The sequence below is a fragment of the Lissotriton vulgaris genome, chromosome 12, assembly GCF_964263255.1.
Source record: "Lissotriton vulgaris chromosome 12, aLisVul1.2, whole genome shotgun sequence".
In the NCBI taxonomy this organism is placed as follows: Eukaryota; Metazoa; Chordata; class Amphibia; order Caudata; family Salamandridae; genus Lissotriton; species Lissotriton vulgaris.
In genome coordinates this window covers 93967381-93989483 of record NC_141700.1, presented here as the reverse complement: position 1 = coordinate 93989483, position 22103 = coordinate 93967381, and the positions used below count along the sequence as shown (strand labels likewise).

Genomic DNA, 22103 nt, shown 5'->3' with positions numbered 1-22103 from the left:
CTCTTGAAATAGCAGATTATTTGATGCCACACGACAATTATAAAGGGCATGCTGGGTAAAGTGTGGTGAGTGGCCTACTGAGGATAGGCTTTTGTTGAGAACACCTTGACTAGAAACCTTTCTTTCAGACAAACCCCACCCTGAGGGTAGAATTGAATGAAAATGTTCGTTCTAATAAAGGTGGCCAAGACAGTAAAAGATCCACTGAAACAAATATATTAATTTTATTGCTTGATTAATTAAAACCATTGCAATACATATTCACCATGCAACGTGCCACACTAAACTAAACAAAAAAAAACAAATACAATTAATAAAATGAGAGTAGAAACCACATAAAGCGAGGTCTATATGCTCCAATAAGCAAAGTTGTTCCAAGATCATAATATTGAGAAAGTGTAAAGGTAACTAGAAGCTTCCTAATGCTGACTATTCGTATAGGGAATTATCCTGTGGTGACTGCCGAGTTAAGCATGCGGTCACTTTTTCAAACAAATTGCAATCAAATGCAGAGGTCAAACAGTGGGGTAAAGGTCCCAAAAGTTAAGTGCAATTGTTCTGCGCCCGCCTTTTGCTTTTCTTTAAGGTTGTTCCCAAGCTACCGTGTACTGTACAGTTAACTGGTTGTTTAAAGTGCCTGTGCCTTAGCTAGTGAAGTGCTAGTGCCCCTGATGCCCTGTCAGATTCTGCTCTCTGGTAAAAGTCCCAATTGGTCATTAGTCCACCACACCTACCTGCCCAAACCCCTCAAAGGCCAGACTGGTGATCTCGGACAATTCCATGTGAAACTGGTAGTGTTTAACAGTACACTCTTCCGATGCCACTTTTACACACAGCAAGGGACTTTGAGTGCCCTCTATGGTGCCACCGCAGGGTGCGCTCATCGCCCCTAGAAGCATCGACAGTGGTGACAGCTCCCTCCACTATAAAATATTTGCTCTATAGAATATAAGGGACATCTAACATATTAGATGCACACGCTTTTTGTGTTGTCCTCTAACTTTTCTAGGTTGCTTCTTTTATAGTGCTTTTGCATCTGGTTCGTTTCATGCATTATTATATGTGAAACTGAACTCTCCACCATTTACTCAGTCTTATAATATATTTTAGGCCCACAAAAAAGGGAGTAATTACATAATTACCTTTGATCAAATAATTACGCCAATTGTGTGTTTTCGTGGACATAAATCCACACCTTGGGGTTTGTTACTGTGAAGCACAAATCAATGCTGGCCTGACCCTATAGCAAAGTTTTTTTCTGAAATATGCCTTCCATGTCAGCAGGAATACTTTCGTTGAAAGACATCAAGTCAAAAGGGATCTCTTCTCATGATGGGCGGCTCTCTGCTGGGGTGGCAGAGGCAGGACCTTCATGGCGCTGACTGATTTACAAACTGCCTGCCGGGTCTAAATGACCCACTAGCTCCTAAGCCTTTACCCTCTGCTTTATTTTCTTATTTCTGGTTTTTCTTACCCTCCGAGTTGCATTTCAAGTATTCCCTGGGTGTAGTTGGTGGGGTGGAGTAGGCAGGAGGACGGAGGAGGGCGAGAACAAGGACAGGACAAGATTGCTGCAGTCAGGCCTTCTAAATGAAGGTGCTGTCAGCTTCGTGTCACTTCACTGACAAAGGAAAGAGTCATCAAGTTGAGAGGGCATTGCGGCCTGGTCTCTTAATAATTTAGTAACAGAACCGTGCTGATGTAATTGGAAACACAAGAAGACGTGCTACTCAGCACGCGGCTCAGCCATCTTTGGCATTTAAGATCTTAAAGCAAGAATCTGTCTCAGTATTTATGTTTTTGGAAAAGTTTGAGAATTGTGTAAAACCGAACCATCGCTCCTGGTAAGACCAATGTATTGTTAGTAGTAGTAAATATGGGACTAGGAGACTTGGGAAATACATTACCTCCCGGGTTTAAGACCATGACATTTTAACAATAGAGTGATTCCTAAATACTCATGAAAAGTATGGAAGGGCAACGCTTCTGTGTGATGGAATTCCCTTTCCAATCCTCTACGTCATGAAAATAATTTCATACCGTTTGGGAAACCTTGTAAAACTTGGTTGTTCAAGCCGGTATATCACTGCTGATTGTTTTCTTTCCTCTGTTCTCATTAATTCTCTGACTACTCCACGCCAAGATATTGTTGGTGAATCAAGTTATCTTAAAGTAACGTAACATAACCAGTTGAGTGTTGAAGGTGGTTAATTATGGCGGAATTGACAGAAATGAAAGATTCGAGCATTGGAAGCATTGCCATGAAATTAATAGATAGTAGTCCCATAAAGGTAATTAAAGCTCACTCGGTCTTTCCTTGCTATTTGAAATCGTGTGTTGCTCAGTTGCTTCACACTGCGAAAAATGTCTTTAGCACATGCAAATCTTCTAATGCTATTAGGGAGGCATTCAGCTCGGAGAGATAAGCTGCTTTTTATAAAAGACCAGTTATTTAGATAGCCTTCTGTAGCTGTAAGTTGATACATATTTTTTTTTACAGTAGTCACTCCACTGACCTAGTGACACTTGGCAATGACTTTTCTTTTCTCCTTTGTTTTAGGATAAGCTTGGCATATCCCAGAATATATTGAATGGAAAGGAACATTAATGGCGAGATGGCCGACAAGCTGAACCCTGTGGACTATGGGGTGCAAATCCGGTTCATCGATGACCTAAAGGAGCCAGCAAAATCACAGAAGACCAGGAGTAGAACCCCGAAAGCAAACTCTTATGGCGTGGCTGTACGAGTTCAGGGAATCGATGGGCAGCCATTTGTGGTTCTTAACAGTGGAGAGAAGAGGGAGTCGTCCTATGGTGTTCAAATTAGGACCGAGAATACTTACAGAGAGACTGCCTCACATAACCCACCTGTGTCCAATTTGTCCCCTGACTCATATGAACGTGTTTCAAACACCAGCAAGGTAGCGGGCTCCATCAGTTCAGATTCTGACCTTCCTGAGAATCCTTATGCTGTTAGAAGGGCCACCCAAAGAATATCGCAGACTGGCTCCCAGTATAGCAGTACGTCCGATGAGGAGCAGGGTTCAAAGTATTACACAAAGGCACAGCAATCCCGGAGCTTTCAGTCCGGCACGGGGAGTAGACCCCCCTCCAGGGATCAGGTACCTTCACCACCACTGAGAGGGTATACGTCGCAGTTGTCTAAGAACTCTTCTGTGGAGGACCTAAGAAGATCCCGATCCCAGGAATCTGTACTTTCCACTGACCTGGGGGACCCCTATGGAGAACGACACTACAGCGAACGTTCATCCCCAATTAATGCACGTCCTTCCCAACCCACAGGTGGAAACAGCGGGAGCAGTAGAACTGCTGATGTCAGTAAAAGTAAAAGGATTGACGTTAGGGAAGAAAGGGATAACATCTCAGGACTAAGGCCAATGGTGAGACAGCAGTCTGTGTCTCCTGAGGTTCCAAAACACCCTGTGCCAAAAGCCCCTGTACCTCCTGCATCCCGGGTTGCTAACAAGAACACTGAAAGCACTGACATTGACACCAAGCCTCTCTCATCTGTGGATTCGTTGATAAGTAAATTTGATGTGAAAGGCCAGCCGAGAGGACGATCAACAGGGAGGAGAAGCCGAATCTCACTGGATGAGCGAAAAAGGTCTCAGAGCTTGGATCGCTTGGACCAAGTGACCCATTACGATATGGCTGACTTCAGGGAGCTGCAAGGGAGGGAAGCGTCCAGAGTGCAGAATGGGGGCCAGCCAGGCACAGACAGCACCTCCTTCAACAGCAGCAGCCTGAGTAGACTGCAGCGAGGAGGGTCTCAGGAGGTCGAGGTGAGCCGGTCCGAGCTCACCAGGGAATGGCTGAACAAGAGTGTGGAGGAGCCTGTGATAGAGCGACAGCAGCAAAAGAAAGTTCAAGCAGAGCTGCAGGTAACATTTTGTTTTCTGTGCCCTTTTGTAGTGGCATAAATAAAGCATTCAAAGTGATCGTGTAAGTGCATTGGTGCAAAATCCATTGGAAATGCTTTATATCGCTAGTCTGCCTGTGTTTAATTAATTGTTAGTGATTGTGTCACTTTATGTATGACATCTACCTTTTGACTATGCACATCCTTGTAGCAGCATTAATGTGGAAATAAAAAGGACAGTACATTTGTACACAAACATTTGCATGATGCCTGAAGTAATCCTGTGCTCCACGAGTAAGAGAAACAACATTGTGCCTGGAACTCTATTAGAAAACTAAGCAAATTAAATAAATGTTGTCCTTGGTACCAGGTAGCCGTGGTGTTTGCAGTACTGTTCTTAAAATTCCTGGGGCGTCCTGAGGGCAGAGTAGGGAGTTTGGTGCATCTATTAGACACCTGAATTGGAATAGTGGGCATATTGGTGGCAGTTCCTTCTAAAGTGTTCTGTGGTTGTTCATGCTTAAGGTAATCTTCTTTCTCTAATAGAGATTGGACATTTTTGAACAGCGTTCAGCTTCTTCGGTCGCTCTGGTAACTGGACCTCTGTCTTGCAAAAGGCAAAAATACAGCTATGCCTCTTGTAACAGACTTCATGCTATGCGTTTTTAGTTTTCCCAATCTGATTGTTTTTACTTTTTCTTTAATTTTCTTAGCATTTTTTTTACATGCTTCCATGGTCCCCACCTTTGGATTTGTCACAGTACTAACACTTCTGGAGTTTCCTGTATAGAAGGATTTGAGGCCATCCAGATTCAAGAGAAAGTCCCTTTATTTTCACAGGCCTGGCATAATTGTACTTTCCCGCCAGTTTGCTCTTATAAAAGGGCTCTCGACAAGTGAGCTGTACAGTACCACTTATTCCTCTAACGTGATCAACTGAAATGTCACACTGAGCTTGCAAAGAAGTGCCATCCCGGCTTAACTTCAATGAAGAGGGCTTGTATGTAACATATTCTTTTTCACTGAAAACAAATAGATCGGTCATCCCCATCACCTTATTGTAGTCATTCGCATCACATAGAGTGTTCGTTCTATATATAATTCCTTCAGTTTTTTCGTGTTATAATGTTATCTGCCTAGTCCTTTGTCCCATTTTTTTCTCCTAGATTCAGCAACCTATTGTACTGTTCTACATATAGTCCAGGTTGTGCGTCTCGTAACATTTTCCCCAAATCTTCCTGTAGTTATCTCAACAACCCCATCTCTTATATATTTCTCTCTGCTACCCTACACCAATCCATAACCATGAGGCAATTATTGTAAGTCTGTATCGTTTACCCAACCCATAGCCGTACTATATTCTGTATGGTCACTGCCCTCCCATATTACATAAATGCTCGTATTTATGTAGTTATAATGCCCTCTCGCGCATACCCCTAAAACCAGATTTTAACATTTAATTCAGTTTTCAAATCTGTCATGTTGGTTTATAATTTGCTGATTCGCTCCTAGTACTTTGTAATCTTTGGGCATTTCACCACAAATGGTCTCATTGTGTATATCCTTTCCCCCCTAAGGATAAGCATCAAACTTGACATGCCACTAGAAAAACAATCCTTCCAAGTTTCTGGCAGATTTTATGCGTTTGTCACAGAGTGCCAATCTTATTAACAAAACCATTTTTCTTTCCCCATGTTAAACACCCCCCCACTTGATCAATAAGCACAAATGTCAAACTACCAAGAGTAGGCTACATGTGTAGAGACTCTTGCTAATGTCATGCAGAGACGTCAAATTGAACCCTTTTTAAAATTAATGAATAAAAAAAGTTTTGACTTCTAGCTTGGCTCCAGTAACTCAGTGAGCACGGGATCCACGCCTGGGCATACCTTTTGCTCTTAGGGCGAGAACTGCAACAACAAGGTGATGGATGATGGAATACTTGAAGTAATCTCAGCCACAGTTAATCCTTTGGGCTGCATCCTAGTCCATAATTTTCCACCCACCATGACTCCTCAGTTTGGTACTAGCCATATGCAAATCAGTGTTGACCCTGCACCAATGGGAACATTCCTGCCCGAATTGCCAGGCCAACAAAACATATTTTATGAGTGAAGATTTACTTCCATGCCATGTAAAGCTTTTCAGTGGTTTTGGCTGTAGGTACAAGCAAAATTTACTCTTTTTTTACCCACTCCCCTTAACTTTTTTTTACCCTTCAGATCTGTATGAAATATGGTAAGCTGGACCTTAGCTTACTGTGGCTGTCAGTGGCAAATTTGATGAAGATCCGTCCGTGGGACCGAAGTTATAGGCAAATCAAAAAATGCCCTTTCAATGTAAAGTGTGGATGAACCATAACTACACAGCGGCGACTGCCATTTCATATCTCCTTTCTCTTTCTTGCTCTCCTTTCTTCACCTACATTGCTTGCCCCCACGATTTTTTGTTGATTGTACCCTTGGCTTCCATCCTTCATTGGTCTCTGTATCCATGCTCTGTAGCGCCAGTAAGCAATGACTCCGAGCATTGTGGACATTCTTTAATTTTGGAGTGGCAAAATGAAAAGTCCCTTAATGTTAAGCTGTAAAACGTTTAGCATGTCAATCTTTGGATGGAAAATGAGAGGATCTGCTCCTTGTTGCATGTCTCACCAAGCTCAACCTTTCAATTGGTTTCACAAGGAAAAAAGGAGAAGGAATGTCTGTTAAATAAAAAGCATTGTTTATTATGTTCTTGTTCTGCTTTTGACCCAGGCTATGGTTTCTTTTCAAACCCTTGTCCACGGTGTGCCCCTTCGTAGATTACCTGCTGCTGAGAGGGAATGTAAAGAAGGAGGAAAGCGACATGGGCATAGATGGTTGTGTGGACTTGTGAAGTCAACAGTTTCGTTTTTTGAATGTTGCAAGCACAAGGAATGCTGTACCCTGCTGTTCACTGACATGGGTAGCTTTATCATCCTGTGTCTCCCTCTGTTTATCCTGGCAGGTATCCACAATGTTGCAGTGGGCTGTCAGCTCCTTGGCCTCCAATAAGTTTCTCCGTTCTGAGACCTTCTCTGCTATTGATATTCCATTCCTCCCATCAGCCCTCACTTCCAGTGAATCTGGCCTCCCATTTTATTATGTTTGTGCTGGCCCATTTGCTGGCTGTCCATTACATACAGTGCATGCCCCTCAGCCATTCCCTGCCTGTGGAAGGCCTTTGAAGATTGCAACCATGAGATGAAGTTCACATTGGTTTGGCTGCGGCCATTGTGGTTAGTGACTGTGAGGGAGAAAGGCCGATGGGACAGGAACCAGCAAAGCACTTGGGGATTGTTGCTTTATGCTTTGACATCCAGTGGATCATGATATTAGTTAAGTTTGAAGTGCATCTGGTGAGATAGTCCTTGAAAGAAACAATGGCCACTTGTAGCCCATGCACTCTGGGACAGATGGACAAAGCATTTTAACTGTTGCAGGCGCTTTGATTCAGTGTTTGCAACCTCTAAAATGCTTTTTGCCATGTACTAATCCCAGGAAAAGGTTTTCTGACTCCTTAAATGGGATTTCAAAGTGGTACTGATTCGGTACCTTGAAAGGGCATGCTGTAGGGCATGTCCAAATACCGAATTAGTATCTTATGTATCTACGTTTTGCGACTGAAATTCGGTTGCAAAACAGTAATTTTACTGACCCAACCACCCCAAGTTAGGGTGGTAACCCATTCACAAAACAGAAGTGTGTCCCTTTAGAACCTCTTCACCTTTGTGAATAAAAAAAAAGGTTGTTGGGCAAATAGGCAGTGGTCCATAGGACGCTGCCAACTCTAAACCAAAATAAAAAGTGAATTTTTCTTTCTGAATGCAGCCCATTTCCTTTGAGGAAAATGAGGTACGTCTTAATATTTTGTTTTTCAAAAGTTACATTTATTGAAAGGCAATCCCTGACCTGGCCTGCTGATGCCACCATCATTGTGAAGGCCTACAATCGGAGTAGTTGCAATTTGCTACCTACTTTTTTAATATTAATAAAGAAGATGGATTGCAACCCTCTCCGAATCTGTATTTTCTGATCCAACCTACTAGTATGTAGTTTGTGTGGAAAATTATATATTGGCCACATGTTGAGACCAGTATTTTGCTAGCAGGAATTAGTACAGGGCCTCATGAAGGCCCTGGAAGACTTTCTTCACTTCCACAGTTAGTTTAACTTAATTGATGTTGACATCAGGTAAGTAAGCAGAGGATGAATCCGCAGTAATACCAGACGAGTCACAGAAGGGTTGGTTTCTAGTTTGTTATTGGTATAGCTTGTTTGGCGCATAGAGGCTGGACGGACCTGTTCTCAGTAGGTTTATGGGCAGGGTGTATTTTAGTGGATTCATGGTTGGACCAAGTTTCACTAATGTTGAACAGACAGTAGCAAGTTTATATTAAGGATCTTCCAGTTCTTGCCATAGATAATGTCAACTAGTTAAGTGGCTGCAAGTTCCTTATGAGGTTCCTGCAGTCTCTTCTTGATATATGTAATGAAGGGAATCTTGTTTTATTTGTTAGTACTATCTAATATATAGGTATATTGAACATCTCCAAATCTTTCACGAAGGTCATCCATCTAGGTGAAGGAGTAGAAGTTAATCCAGGGCTGGCTGTAGGCATGGGCAGCGTGGGCAGCTGCCCAGGGCCTCGCACTCAGCCCACCAGCATGGGGCCACGCACTGGTGATGTGTCCTGTCGGTTCCCTGGCGATCCATTTCAAAGAAAGGTGCCACCTTTCTTTGAAATTGAGGGCCCCCCCTCCCTTGGCCTCTCAGGGATGGTATCTGGATACATGAGGGAGACTCGCCCTTCATTTGAAAGGAGACCCATTCATAGACACTGTGGGAGGCCCATTTTCCATCATTTTGGCGCCCCCATAGTTTTAACTTTTAGCCCACAAGCAATTCTCACACCTATCGGACTGAAGGTGTGAGAAATGCTTGTTGGCTAAAAGTTAAAACTATGGGGGCGCCAAAATGATGGACAATGGGCCTCCCACAGTGTCTGTGAATGGTCTCCTTGCAAGGGGCCACCTATCGACATTAGAGGGGCCTCGCACATTCCCTTTTAGCCCAGGGCCTCGCAAATCCTAGAACCGACCCTGATAGTATCCTATACTTAATTGGGTTTAGAAAGAAGTCCTATAGGAAAATTCTGATCACTCTTCACCGCTCAATGATCCAGTAATTAGTTTTTGACTTGTATCTACACTTGTTGTGCTCTAGCGCATCCGTACTGAGCGTTGACTGTTGTATAGAAAGTAAGTTAGTCAATGGATAACCTTGTAGAAAAGTCAATAACTAAAGGGATCATCAAATTAGTCTGGCAGGATCCATCATTATTAATAGTTGAGGGGAGGTCCCAAAGGATTGAAGGTAGGCATTCCTGTTCACTGGAAAAACCTGTTTTTGATCAGTGGGGTCCTTTCAACGGTTTTGGAAGAGTCTCAGAGAGATCCTCTGTTCTATGAAGCTGCATATAAGTTTGGAGAGAGAAAGATTTGATGATTTTGGAGGATAAAGAATCCAGTTAATTTGCTTCTGGTTTGAGGTTTTCCATGACTTTTTGGTGCATCCTCTTTCGATACAGGAGAGAATTTTCATGATTCATATTTGAATTTAGGAGGATTTGTACTCACATTTTCAGGTTTGCTCGCAACATTTAAGTTGTATTTGGAAGACATTGCTTTTATTTTTTTGTTTTTTTTTAAAATATCTTTTTATTTGCAAAAAGAACAACGTAAGATGGTCGTCACACACAAGGCATACATTTGGTACATGATATCCGCATGAAATTAACAGGAATTATTATTCTGTCAGCACACATTGAATCATAGGAATAAGTCTATTGCTACGGAGATCATAAGTCAGTTAGCTCGTCAATAGGAGCAGTGGGGGGGGGGGTGTGTTAAAACATACATGTCCCCGGTAGTCATTCCAATTGGACCACACCGCCACCCACTTCCTGGACATTCCCGGGCCACATATACTGTCTTCTCCTGCACCATACTCCAATCCATATCCTTTTTCCAGGAGCTGAGTGTTGGTGGTGTTGCAGCCCCCCCGCGATGTTTCTTTTTGCGATCGCTAGGCCTAATGTCACCCATAGTTTGCCTTTTGATTAGGTCGGAGGGCTCACAGATGTTAAGGAGGCACCTCTTAGCCTCAGGGCGCAGCTCCCCCCCCCCACACCTCATACGTACAATTGAGCACCCGCGTCCAGTAGGTCTGTATCACTTGACATTCCCATAGTATGTGTAAGAAGGTACTGACCTCCCCACACCCCCTGCGAGACAAAGTCCATCCTCGCTATGACCCATCAGAACTAGCCTAGTGCCAGAGACATATACTCTATGCAGGATCTTCAACTGGATCAGTCGTAGTTTTGCCAAGATTGCTATCACTCTGGGGGATGCCAGCGCCTCTCGCCATTCTTCGTTATCAATTTCGAGTCCGTCTGCCTCCCACGTCCACCCAGTAGTGAGTCCGGGGTATGGTTAATGGGTCAGTGCTGGCGCTTCTTCACAAGAGGCTGAAAGGCGCAATACACTTCCGATCGACAGATCAGTGCTACCGCTTCTTCAAGAAAAAACATGTACTAGAAAGGAGCTACTTTAAAGGCGCGGAGGTGGTCTTTCACAGGTCCACGCTAGAGGTTTTCGCAAGCAATAGCGCTAAGATGTGTTGGGGAGTTAACCACTTACAGCCACAAGAACAGAGATGGCGTTTGGTCACAAAAAATGGACCGTAAAGGAGCTACTTTCAAGCCGTTGAGCATTGGCATTGGGTACGATTAAGGTGTTAGGAGGCCGCGAGGTACTACACCCACTTACAACCTCGGTCCAGAGGTGGCGGGTAGAGAGGTAGCGCTATGAACAGTACCCTGCCCGCTGACATATCGGATCTAGCTCGTGCTCAGAAGAATCTGTACAGGAAAGGCACTACTTTCAGCTGCCATTGGCAGGGGAGGTGGGCTTTGGAGGTAGTAGGAAGAGGCGGCGTATTTATTTACAACCAACAGATCACACCTAGCTCTTCTTCGGATGATCACGAACTGGAAAGGGGTTATTTTTAAGGCGCTGTGGATGCGGACTTCGAGAAGAGTTATGGCGAGGCGCTGAGTTCCTCTCCAATTACAGACCTCTGACCATAGGGGGTGGTGAAGGGAGGCAGTAAGACACGGTTTATTCACACGCTGACAGATTACAGCTACTGATCGTTCATTACACTTGGATCGGAAAGGCGCTAGTTTCATGGCGCTGACAGTGAAATGGGCGAGCATGAGATGTCAGGAGGTAGAGAGGTCCTATTCACTTACAAGTAACAGACAGAGCTAGCCTTTGTTAGCACGCACATGGAAGGCGCTGCTTTCAAGGCGCTAAAAGTGAAGATTGCCCGCAGCATTAGGTACCAGGAGGCAGCGAGGTCCTATTCACTTTCCAGGGAAAGAACAGAGCTAGCGCTTGTTCGCAGGCACATGGACGAGAAAGGCGCTGCTATCCAGGGGTTGAAGGAGCGCCTAAGGAGGAGACGTTGGGAAGTGACAAAGCACCGTCCATTTGCAGTCAACAGATCAGAGCTAGTGCTTCTTGAAGAGGCAGCGAGGCACGATCTCCTTACAGCCGCCAGCGCTTTTCTGTAAGAGGCAACGCTATGAGGCAGCAAAGCAGGAAGATTAATTTTGCATGAAATGTGCACTTTGCAATGTATTGTATCATTATAATACTAATGTAAATGTTCGTTTTCAATACAATCTTGGCTTCCTCTTGCTCCTAGTAGCAGACTAGGACCATAACAAAATTCAACCAACTCCACCCTCCAACTCCACCCCCACCCTCCAACTCCAACTCCACCCTCCAACTCCACCCTCCAACTCCACCCTCCAACTCCACCCTCCAACTCCACCCTCCAACTCCACCCTCCCCCTTCAACTCCAACTCCACTCTCCCCCTTCAACTCCAACTCCACTCTCCCCCTTCAACTCCAACTCCACTCTCCCCCTTCAACTCCAACTCCACTCTCCCCCTTCAACTCCAACTCCACTCTCCCCCTTCAACTCCAACTCCACTCTCCCCCTTCAACTCCAACTCCACTCTCCCCCTCCAACTCCAACTCCACTCTCCCCCTCCAACTCCCCCCTCCAACTCCCCACTCCATCACTCGGGGACACCACCACATCAATTGGGGACACCAACACATCACTCGGGGACACCACCACATCACTCTGGGGCACCACCACATCACTTGGGGGCATCACCACATCATTCAGCCCAACCACCTCATCACTCAGCACCACAACAGCACTGTCCTTGCTTGCTACCAACAAGCATTGCCATAGCCAATAGGACTCGCATTAGGAAAGTGTAAGCTATTGGCTTTGTCAATAACAATGCTATTCATTTATATATTTTCAAAGCCAACACATATTTAAGAATTGTGTCATTTACAATACCAATAGCTCACACTTTTTTTTTCTTGTCTTGCCTTCTGCTCCCCTGATTGCACTCGTTTTCTTGCCTTCTGCTTCCCCACTCCATCCATCCATCCATCCACCCCCACTACATCCATCCATCCATCCCCCACTACATCCATCCATCCATCCATCCATCCATCCATCCCCCACTACATCCATCCCCCACTACATCCATCCATCCATTCATCCATCCCCCCACTCCATCCATCCATCCATCTCACTCCATCCATCCATCTCACTCCATCCATCCCCCCACTCCATCCATCCCCCCACTCCATCCATCCCCCCACTCCATCCATCCCCGCCATCCATCCATCCCCCCACTCCATCCATCCATCCCCCCACTCCATCCATCCATCCCCCCACTCCATCCATCCTTCCCCCCACTCCATCCATCCTTCCCCCGCACTCCATCCATCCTTCCCCCCCAATCCAGCCATCCTTCCCCCCCACTCCATCCATCCTTCCCCCCACTCCATCCATCCTTCCCCCCCACTCCATCCATCCTTCCCCCCCACTCCATCCATCCTCCCCCCCCACTCCATCCATCCTTCCCCCCACTCCATACCTCCCCCGCCCCACTCCATACCTCCCCCGCCCCACACTCCATCCCTCGCCCCACACTCCATCCCTCGCCCCACACTCCATTTCTCGCCCACACTCCATCCCTCACCTACACTCCATCCCTCGCCCTCTTGCCCTGCCTCCATCTCTCACCCTGCTTCTCTCTATCTATCGCCCTCACTATCCATCGCATCACCACAGCATCACTCGGGGGCACCACAACATCACTATGTGCTACCACAGCATCACTGAACGCCACAGCATCAGTCGTCGCCGCCACATCATTCAGAGCCACCACAGCATCAATCTGTGCAACCATTCAACAACAACTGATTCAAATATGTTCTCTTAATGTTTCAAACTTTATTAAAAATGTCACAAAAAATGTTAATATTTCACTTCTGTTCTTGTATTTTCATCACAATAAAATACACTAAACATAATCTTCCAAAAAGTTATTTGCAAAAGTTTATGCTATTGCCATTATAAATTACAATAACTTTTATTTAAGTATTAATTATTGAAAAAAATACAGCCCATTGTTATTGTTAATATTAATACATCTAAGTCATGTAAATACAACACATTGCATTACAAATGCTATAGGTGTCACGTTTGCAAAAGTTAACACTATTGGCATTGTAAATGACAAAGTTATTAATTTCGCTATTTTCAAAACAAAAACATTTATAAAAAATTTGTCATTTACAATACTAATACCTCTAACTTTATTAATGCGAGACCTATTGCATTGCAAATGCTTGTTTTATATGTGAGAGAGATGGCCCTCTCCGGGAGGTGGCCATCCAGAAGTCTGTCTTCGAGAGGTGAGGACTCTGGGAGCTGCGTCCCTGGAGGGATGTTGGTCTGGAGTGCATGCCGGACCTGCATGTAGCGGAAGTGTTCCGTCCGGGCCAAGTCATAGGTGCGTTGGAGGGTGTCGAATAATATTACCCCGTCCGGGCCCCACGTGTCCTTGATGCGAGATATCCCTATCAGGTCCCAATTTCTAAATCCTTTTGTACGGCTAAGAGTACCTAGTTTTTCCGAGGCCCAAAGCGGGGTTGCCAGGGTAAGTTTGCCAGCCCATCCCAATTTCTTGTGGACTATGTGCCACAGCTGGACTGAGTGCTTGGTAGGTCCCGTGAGGCGGTACCTATCCGGTCTAGATTAGAGGGCCGCCTCAAAAAGCCATTTATCCATCTCGTATCCTGGGTCATTCCCTGCACAGTATGTTCCCTGGTTTATGGCCGACAGGTGTGCCGCCCAATAGTATTTCCGGATGTCCGGGAGTGCTATTCCACCCCCCCATCAAACCATCCCAGCGTGAGCTTTTGCAAGGAGATATGGGGCATTCCGGTCCAAAGAAGTTCTCTCTGGATGGTTTCAATAGTGGCAAAATATCTTTGGGGAACTGAGTCTGGGTAATTTTGGAGAGCATACAGAAACCGTGGCAGCGCCATGATTTTAAATAGCGCTCCCCGTCCCAGAAGGGACAAAGGGAGGTTTTTCCAAGTGGCCGTGTCTCTCTTGAGCCGTTGTAGGGGCAGCAAGAGGTTTCGTTCGTACCGGGTGGTCTGGTCATTGGAGATGAAGACGCTCAGGTAAGTGAAGCCTTCTATAGCTATTTGGATTGGGCAGTTGCGCGGAATCTGAGGGGGGGCGCCATGCAGAACATAGAGGAGGGATTTCCCCCAGTTAATGCTATAGCCGGAGTGTTCTCCAAACCTATTAAATATATCTAGTGCCCTTGCAATAGACTCATGCGGCGTTGTAAGGTAGAGGAGGATATCGTCCGCGTAGATCGAGATCCTGTCATCCCAACCGTCTGCCCACCGTATCCCCTTTAGGGAGGAGGTCTGCCTAACCCAAGCTGCAAGTGGTTCCAAGGAGAGATCAAAAAGTAGAGGTGAGAGAGGACACCCCTGTCGTGTCCCTCTCTCTCGAGTGAAAACGTATGAAATTTTATTATTGACCACTACCTAAGCTAATGGTTCGGTATACAGGAGACGCACCCAGCTTATGAAGTCCGGACCGAATCCCAACTTACGGAGAACGGCCATCATGTAGGGCCACTCCAGAGTGTCGAACGCCATTGCTGTGTCCAATGTCAAAACCACAGCATCCTCGTGCAGCTGGTGGCAACAACCCAACACTCCGTGGAGACGGCGCATGTTAAGTGCCGTATTACGGTGGGGCATAAAGCCCAATTGGTCCGGATGTACCAGGGTATTTAGGACCGCTTTTAGCCTGTTGGCAAGCACTTAACTTGGATTTTCTGCTCAGCATTGAGCAGTGATATCGGTCTATAGGAGGCACATGACTCTTTTTAGGTTTCCCCACCTTGGGAATAGCCACAATAGTAGCTATGCGCTGGTCCTTTGGCAGTATCCCCTGTTTTCTACTGTCATCGAACATATTTTTTAGGTGTGTACCAAGGCTGTCAGGCTTAAGCTTATAAAGCTCCTCCGGAATACCATTAGGCCCAAGTGCCTTTCCATGACGAAGGTCATGAATGGCCATGACTAGTTCGTCAGCGGTAAGGGGTGCCCCCAGAGTCTCCCTTCTTCTGCAGAGAGGGTGGGGAGAATGATGTCGCCCAGTAAAGCCGCTGACTCCTCCTCCGACCGTTCGGATCTCTTAGTGTATATCCTTCGAAAGTGTGTCGCAAACTCCCTGACAATCTCGTGAGGCTCCGTAATAACGGCCCCCGAGTCAACCTTAAGCTCGGCCACCACCTTCTGTGCCTGCTGTTTTTTATCCAGCCATGCTATTAATTTGCCCGCCTTATCTCCCTGGTCGTATAGTCTACCCTCTCTGTCTCTTGCCAAGGTCTTGGCTGCATCAGTGGCCAGGGCCTTGTATTCTGCAGCTTTAGGTTGGAGTTGGTGGAGCATGTCTGGGTCCCCGTCACACTGTGCAGTACCCTCAAGTGTCACCAGGTCGTTTTCTATGGTAACAATCTGTGCCTCTCGTTCTTTGCGGTGGCCCGCGATCGCCGAAAGAGCCTCGCCCCTCAGCACCATCTTAAAGGCCTCCCACAAGACCACTGACGAGGCTACCGTACCCTCGTTCTCCCCAAAGTATCTGTCGATAGACTGAGACGATTTCTTTTTGGTTTCCTCACCCCGGATACACCAGGCAGTGATCAGTGCCACACACCCTACCCTTCATCTCCAATTGTTATGTGAGCCCACAGTGGGGAGTGATCCGATATACCCCGTGCCAGATGGGTGACCCCGGGATCGTTGCGTCTTGGTGCATTGGTGCCAGGAGGTAGTCCAGGCGTGAGAAAGTGTGGTGCGGACCAGAGAAAAAGGTGTATTGTTTGTGTGTCGGATGTTTGAGGCGCCATAGGTCAATGAGTCCAAATGCCTCCACACGGTTGGGGAGCCATCTTTGTCCTGCACCAATGTCTCTGGCCGGGTATCTGTCCATGTCCCCCGTTACCACCGCATTAAAGTCTCCACCCATGAGGAGCTGCCCCTCTGGGAGGGAAAGCAATAGCTTCCCCAAATCGTGGTACGATTGCGTTTGGAGGCCCGGTGGATTGTAAACCGTCACCAAGTTGAGCCTACGACCCTCTCATTTCCCTGAGATAGCAACAAAGCGCCCTAGAGGATCCACCTCCGTGTGATCAATGACCATTGGGAAGTAGCCTCACAGAAGAATCCCAACACCCCTAGACCCGGATGTGAAACCAGCATGTGCCGTCAAGGTGTACCCCCATCTGTTTAATGCATAGCACGTGTTCCCCATCAGGTGAGTCTCCTGCAATAGAACAACATCCGGTAGGTGCCGCTTAACAAAATGTAGCACAATGCTCCTTTGAGTTTGTCCCCCAACCCATTGACCTTCCAGCTAAATCTTTAGACTTTTATCCCACTTCATAGCCATTCGGGCAGATGGTTCCTGCGCTTCCTGAATCCTTGTCCCAAAACATGTACCTGACCTCGGTGTGACCGTACCAAACAACCCCCCCATCCCACAACTGCACCCCATTCCTCCCCACCCCCAGAAACTGGTGTCCCCCCCCCCCCCGAACCCTCCTCCCTGCTCCGTAGGCTTAGAACTACCCACATTCCCAATTAGCAGAGTGTCTTTCGCCTAACCCCAACCCAGGAGTGAGGAAACCTCCCCCTCCCGAAAAATTTTCTTAAGGGAAGAGTGCGCCATGCACAGCTCCAACCGCTGCCCATGCCCACCGCTCATCACTTAACACTTTGCCACCTAAGCATACACTCCTAAAGGATTTGATCTCGGTCACATCAGGTTGTAGCCTTTCACTGACACATTAGTGTTTCAACCCCTCGGAACTCAGTACAGGCCACAGAGTCAATGAAGGGGGGAGGCCTTCAACATTCGCTGCCGAGCTCTGCAGAAGTTACAGGCCGTTACAGCATTAAGGAATGTTCCCCCCCATACCAGGGACCCACCAGAGCAGATAGGACCCACACTCTTGCACTGTAGCACATAATACATTACAGTTCGCAGGGGTCCATGTCGCCAGGCCAACCTCCACTAATGGCCAGCTGCCTCCCAGAGAGTCCCCCATCTGGGGCTGACCGACCTCGACCGCCAAGAGGGCTGACTTTGATCGTCCACCTCCGACCTCCCGGCCGTCGAGTCCAGAGAAGCGACCTGATTGCCTCTCCAGCTTTCTCCCCCCCGTCCGTTCCGGAGCTCGCGACGACACTCTGTCAAGCCAGTCTTACACATCCGACGGTGCAGTGAAGAACAAAGATTTGCCCCCCGCAATGACCTTGAGCTTGGCGGGAAAAAACATCATATATTTGATTCCTCAATCTCGCAACGCCGCCTTCACGCCCGCAAATGAGCGCCTTTCTCGTTGGACTTGAATCGTGAAATCCGGAAAGAATTGGATTGTGGCGTTTTCGTATTGCAGGTCCCCCATCTGCCTGGCTGCCTGTAGGATAGCGTCTCTATCTCTATAGTTCAGGATTTTCGCTATGGTTGTCCTGGGCGGCTCTCCCAGTTTGGGCTTAGGGATAGGAGCACGGTGTGCGCGTTCTATAGTGAAGATGTTGGACAGGCGCTTAGGTTTCAGATGGGTGAGGATCAGATCTTCCAGAAAGAGTTCCACACTAGGCCCCTCAGACTCCTCCGGAACTCCTACTACAGGATGTTGTTCCTGCGGGCTCTTCCTTCTTGATCCTCCAGCTTCAGGGCGACCTGGCGATGCTGGTGCACCAACTCGTTCACTCGTTGTTAGAGTGCCTTATCTGATTCATTTGCCTTGGCCTTTTCCAAGGTGTTACCGAGGTCAGTGCGGAGAAGGTTAACTTCGATGGAGATTTTATCAATTTTTGTCTCCAGGTTAGCGCCCAGTGTCTGTATCGCCGTCATGATGGAAGCCAGAGACGGCTCTTTCGGGGCTGCCTGAGGTGTCCCCAGCTGGACTGCATACTTGTCCAGTTTATTGGTCTGAGCGGCCACATTATTCTTGGGCTTCATGATGTTTACTCGCCCACTCAGGCAGCGGCGTTCCAGTGGCGCGCACCAGCCCGCAATACCACCCCGACAACGGCGGCCGGGCCCCAGGCGCGCTCCAGAGAACCTTCACTCCCACCGGTGACTTTGGCTCGTAGTGCCCCTTGCTCTCACTTATTCAGCCTGGGTCAATAGATGCAGATCTTCACCACCCTTTCCAGGGCCCACCCGGCTGCCTCCCACACAGTACACTCTCCAAGGTATCGCAGAGGTCAGCCCCTGCAGTCCGTGAGTGCGGCACGCCCCCTCGATTGGTGTTCCCCTAATGTACGTGTAGCCCGTAGGCCTCCGGTCCGACTTTATACCCGTGCCTGGCTTCCGCAGCGCTCTTACCTCTGTCTCACTCTAGTGTGGCGGGCCCCCGGGTCAGTCAGCAGAACGGCCCACGTGAGCCTGGAATTTTTGGTATAGTTTGGGGCGGGATAGTCAATGTGCATTCCTACCTGCACACACCACTTCACCATCAGGGGGGGACCTGAGGCACCCCGACTCCACCTGTGCCGCAATGGGCCCCCTCGAGGCCTGCGGAAGCCACTTTTAACTTGAGCCGCTGCACTCACCGCCCGTCAGATCCTCGTGTTTCACTGAGCCACCACTTCCTCGGGCCAGCAGCCAAGGAATCGTCAATCGCCACAAAGCCAACCGTGCAGCAGGCCGCCTTTCTCACCGGCTCCGGGCGATGACAGATGGGGTCAGTTTTGCTCCTCCGTCTTGCTCAGGGGGCCCCGGAAGTCTGCACGCCTCCGCCAGCACATCCGTCTATCGCGGCCGGCCAGCGCGAGCCCCGATGCAGGCCCCGGCGCGCAAAGTCCCTCTGCGCACAGGCCACCAAGCCGGGGTCTCGAGTGATCTGTCAGCCTGGGTGCGTGGCTCCAGCATTTCCGTCAGCCGTCCGGGCCCAGCAGCTCGGGATCTCCACTCGGTGTAGCAGGCGAGCTGCGCCTCCGGAGCCAGTGCCGCCGGCACCGATAGTAAGCGCCAGGTTAGGTCTACAAATGAGTGTAATTTGGAACGGATTATGGCTGGATTTACAGGGGTAAGGGCTCTGCCCCGGCGGAGCTCCCAAGTCAAGCGGTCATCTTCGCTGGCTCCTGGCCACGCCCCTATTGCTTTTGATGTTAAAGAAACTTAAGCATTTTGGTGGTGCCCCACAAGAGTATTATTGACATAACCTCTGATTATCCTGAATAAAGTACTCTGCCGTTTAGAAGTGTCATGAATGCATTTTTTAATTGCTTTAGTGAGAAGCTGTCTTACTTTTTTCCATCCAGATCATAACTAGGTTATGGATAGAATTTAGAATGTCACTGACCTTCTATTTTCTTTGGTTGCCCCTTGTCTGGTTGTATTGCCCTGTGAAATGAGTTAATAGGTGTAGCAACTTATTTTGAGGGCAGAAATGACAAATCTTGTATAGTGTTTGGCACTCCATGGCCATGTGTCCTTTTTTCCCTTGGAAAAGAAAATGTATTGCTCAAGAACCGTGTGGGGAGTTGTGCCTATAATGCTTCATAACTGAGTTTTTACGGACCTTTTCTGATATTGAGGGAAGGTGACAGCCAAAGTGATTTAGCTATACAAGTTTTTTGTTGACGGGTAGATGGTGATGATCGTACTAGTCATCCTTGATGGGCTGGATGCAGAAAAAGGTTGATAGGACCAGAGATGGCTAGTTTGTTCCTTGCTTTGTGTGCGACAGGAACATTTTACTATAATTAGGCTGGTTTAGGCTATCATTGTTACTTCTCATGTTTGTATTTTTATTTCCACAGTTGATGTTAAGATTTCTAAGGAAAGGTTTTTCAGAGGAAAGCAATTTTCTTTCATTGAGTTTATTAAAACTGATAAAATAAATCAGATCTTCATATAGAAAGAGGATGGATTGTATGAAATATATGGCTTTTGGTGGGAGGTTTGGAGTAAAAGCTTGTCGGTGTCCCTTCAGGGTTGAATGCATTATTAATAAGCTATAACATGGCTCCATTCATTTTTTAAGAAGCGTTAATCTAACTTTTCTGTGATAATGAAGGCAATGAAACTGGGCTCATAGACAGCAGTCTTGCTGTTGTAGCATGGGGCTTAAATTTGCTATATTTTAAAAGTTAATATTGGATGCAACTAGACAGCTAAGGTGCACAGGCTGTGAATAGCAATGCTATTGAACAGTCAAATTCAAATCAAGCTTTATTCGGTATATAGTATATAACCATAAAAGCATTCTATATAAAAACAGTTCTCCATAATTAAACTGATTTAACACCATCGCTGCTAGCGAGACTTTCCTCCGATGCTGAACTCCCTTGAAATCCCATTGTTCATGACGAGCTCAGCTCGTCATAAGCACACGACCAGTGTACTCATGACGAGCTGAGCTAGTCATGAGCAGTGAAGGGGTTAAAAATGTATTTGATACATGTTAACGTTCCATACTGGGATTTCCCACAAACAATTTCTAGAAAAACATTTAAAATATAGTCCTTGCACGATAATTTCTCAGCCAAAAGAGACCAGGATTATATAAATATAAGCTCACAAAGACACTAGAGAATAAAATACATAAATACAGTTCATGGTACATTGAATCGCAAGATACTACTTATTATGATTCTATCTCCGTCACTTGACAAGTGTATTGGAGTGACGAAAGGACAGTAGACTATTCAACAGAGATAAGGACCTATTCAATGGCATATGTTAATATTTCCAACTGTGAAAGATCCTTTCTTTTCTTTATCGCCATTTGGATAAAGAGAATAACTGCTTTACATTTATTTAAATTTTCCAAATTACAAATATGATAAAACGCAGATTTATAGGTATATAATCTATTATCAATAAATAAGAATCGTAAAATTGATTTTCTAATGTCCCTGTAAAAATTACAAAAAGTATAAAATGTAATGTAGTCTGGGGGGGATTTTCCATCACATGGGCAGTTAGGTAGATTAACACTCCACTTGACCATGCTAAGGAATGCAATATGGTAATGCAGGGTGCCCATCCTTAACCTTGTTAAATAGAACCATATATCCAATGTGCAATTTTAATCTTATAAAAACGTCAGCTCTTATAATATTCATATGGCATTTGCGTAGATAAAGCTGTACTAATTTTCTGAGGTTTCCTAAAGCATTCCTTATTAATCACATTGATATTTCTCAACTCCTTGCATAAGGATGGGTGGATCAAAATTCCCCCATCTAATGCTTACTGGTTACCTCCTTTACTAAATGCTTCCTGATTGAATAGGCTACATCAACAACAAGAAATTCCCTACCTTCTATTTAGGAAAAGTGACAATCTTTTATTGGAAAGATGGCAAAAGAGATCTAGTATGCGATATGTATTAACTTTACCTCTTCCATTATTTCAGCTTTGCCTTGTAGTCTAATATTTTTCTTGTATTTATTGTGACTCCTCTTCTAAGTGTACAGATCACATTGAAATTAGAGACAATGTCTTGGCCGACTCTTGCACAAAGCTGTAAAAATACGTTTAATATGGGGAAATTATATAGGGTCTCACATTTTCTTAATAATATTCCCTGGCGCTTTACGATCACTAGGAATGAGTATTTGATAAAGGAGCAACTGAGAACCTGCCGACATGCCACAATTTCACACTGATGCTCATGAGTGCTCACTTCTTAGAGAT

General features: G+C 46.3%; 1 protein-coding gene across 4 annotated transcripts in view; it reads left to right on the top strand.

Annotated features, from left to right (window-relative positions):
• Window positions 1–22103, top strand: part of CGN (cingulin) — a 251828-nt gene that overhangs the window by 90386 nt on the left and 139339 nt on the right. For all 4 annotated transcript variants that reach the window (XM_086947325.1, XM_086947326.1, XM_086947324.1 and 1 more), the window contains exon 2: window positions 2561–3902. In XM_086947325.1, coding sequence (XP_086803451.1) covers window positions 2592–3902 — 1311 coding nt within the window. In that variant the 5' untranslated portion in view covers window positions 2561–2591. The remainder of the gene's footprint in view (window positions 1–2560; window positions 3903–22103) is intronic.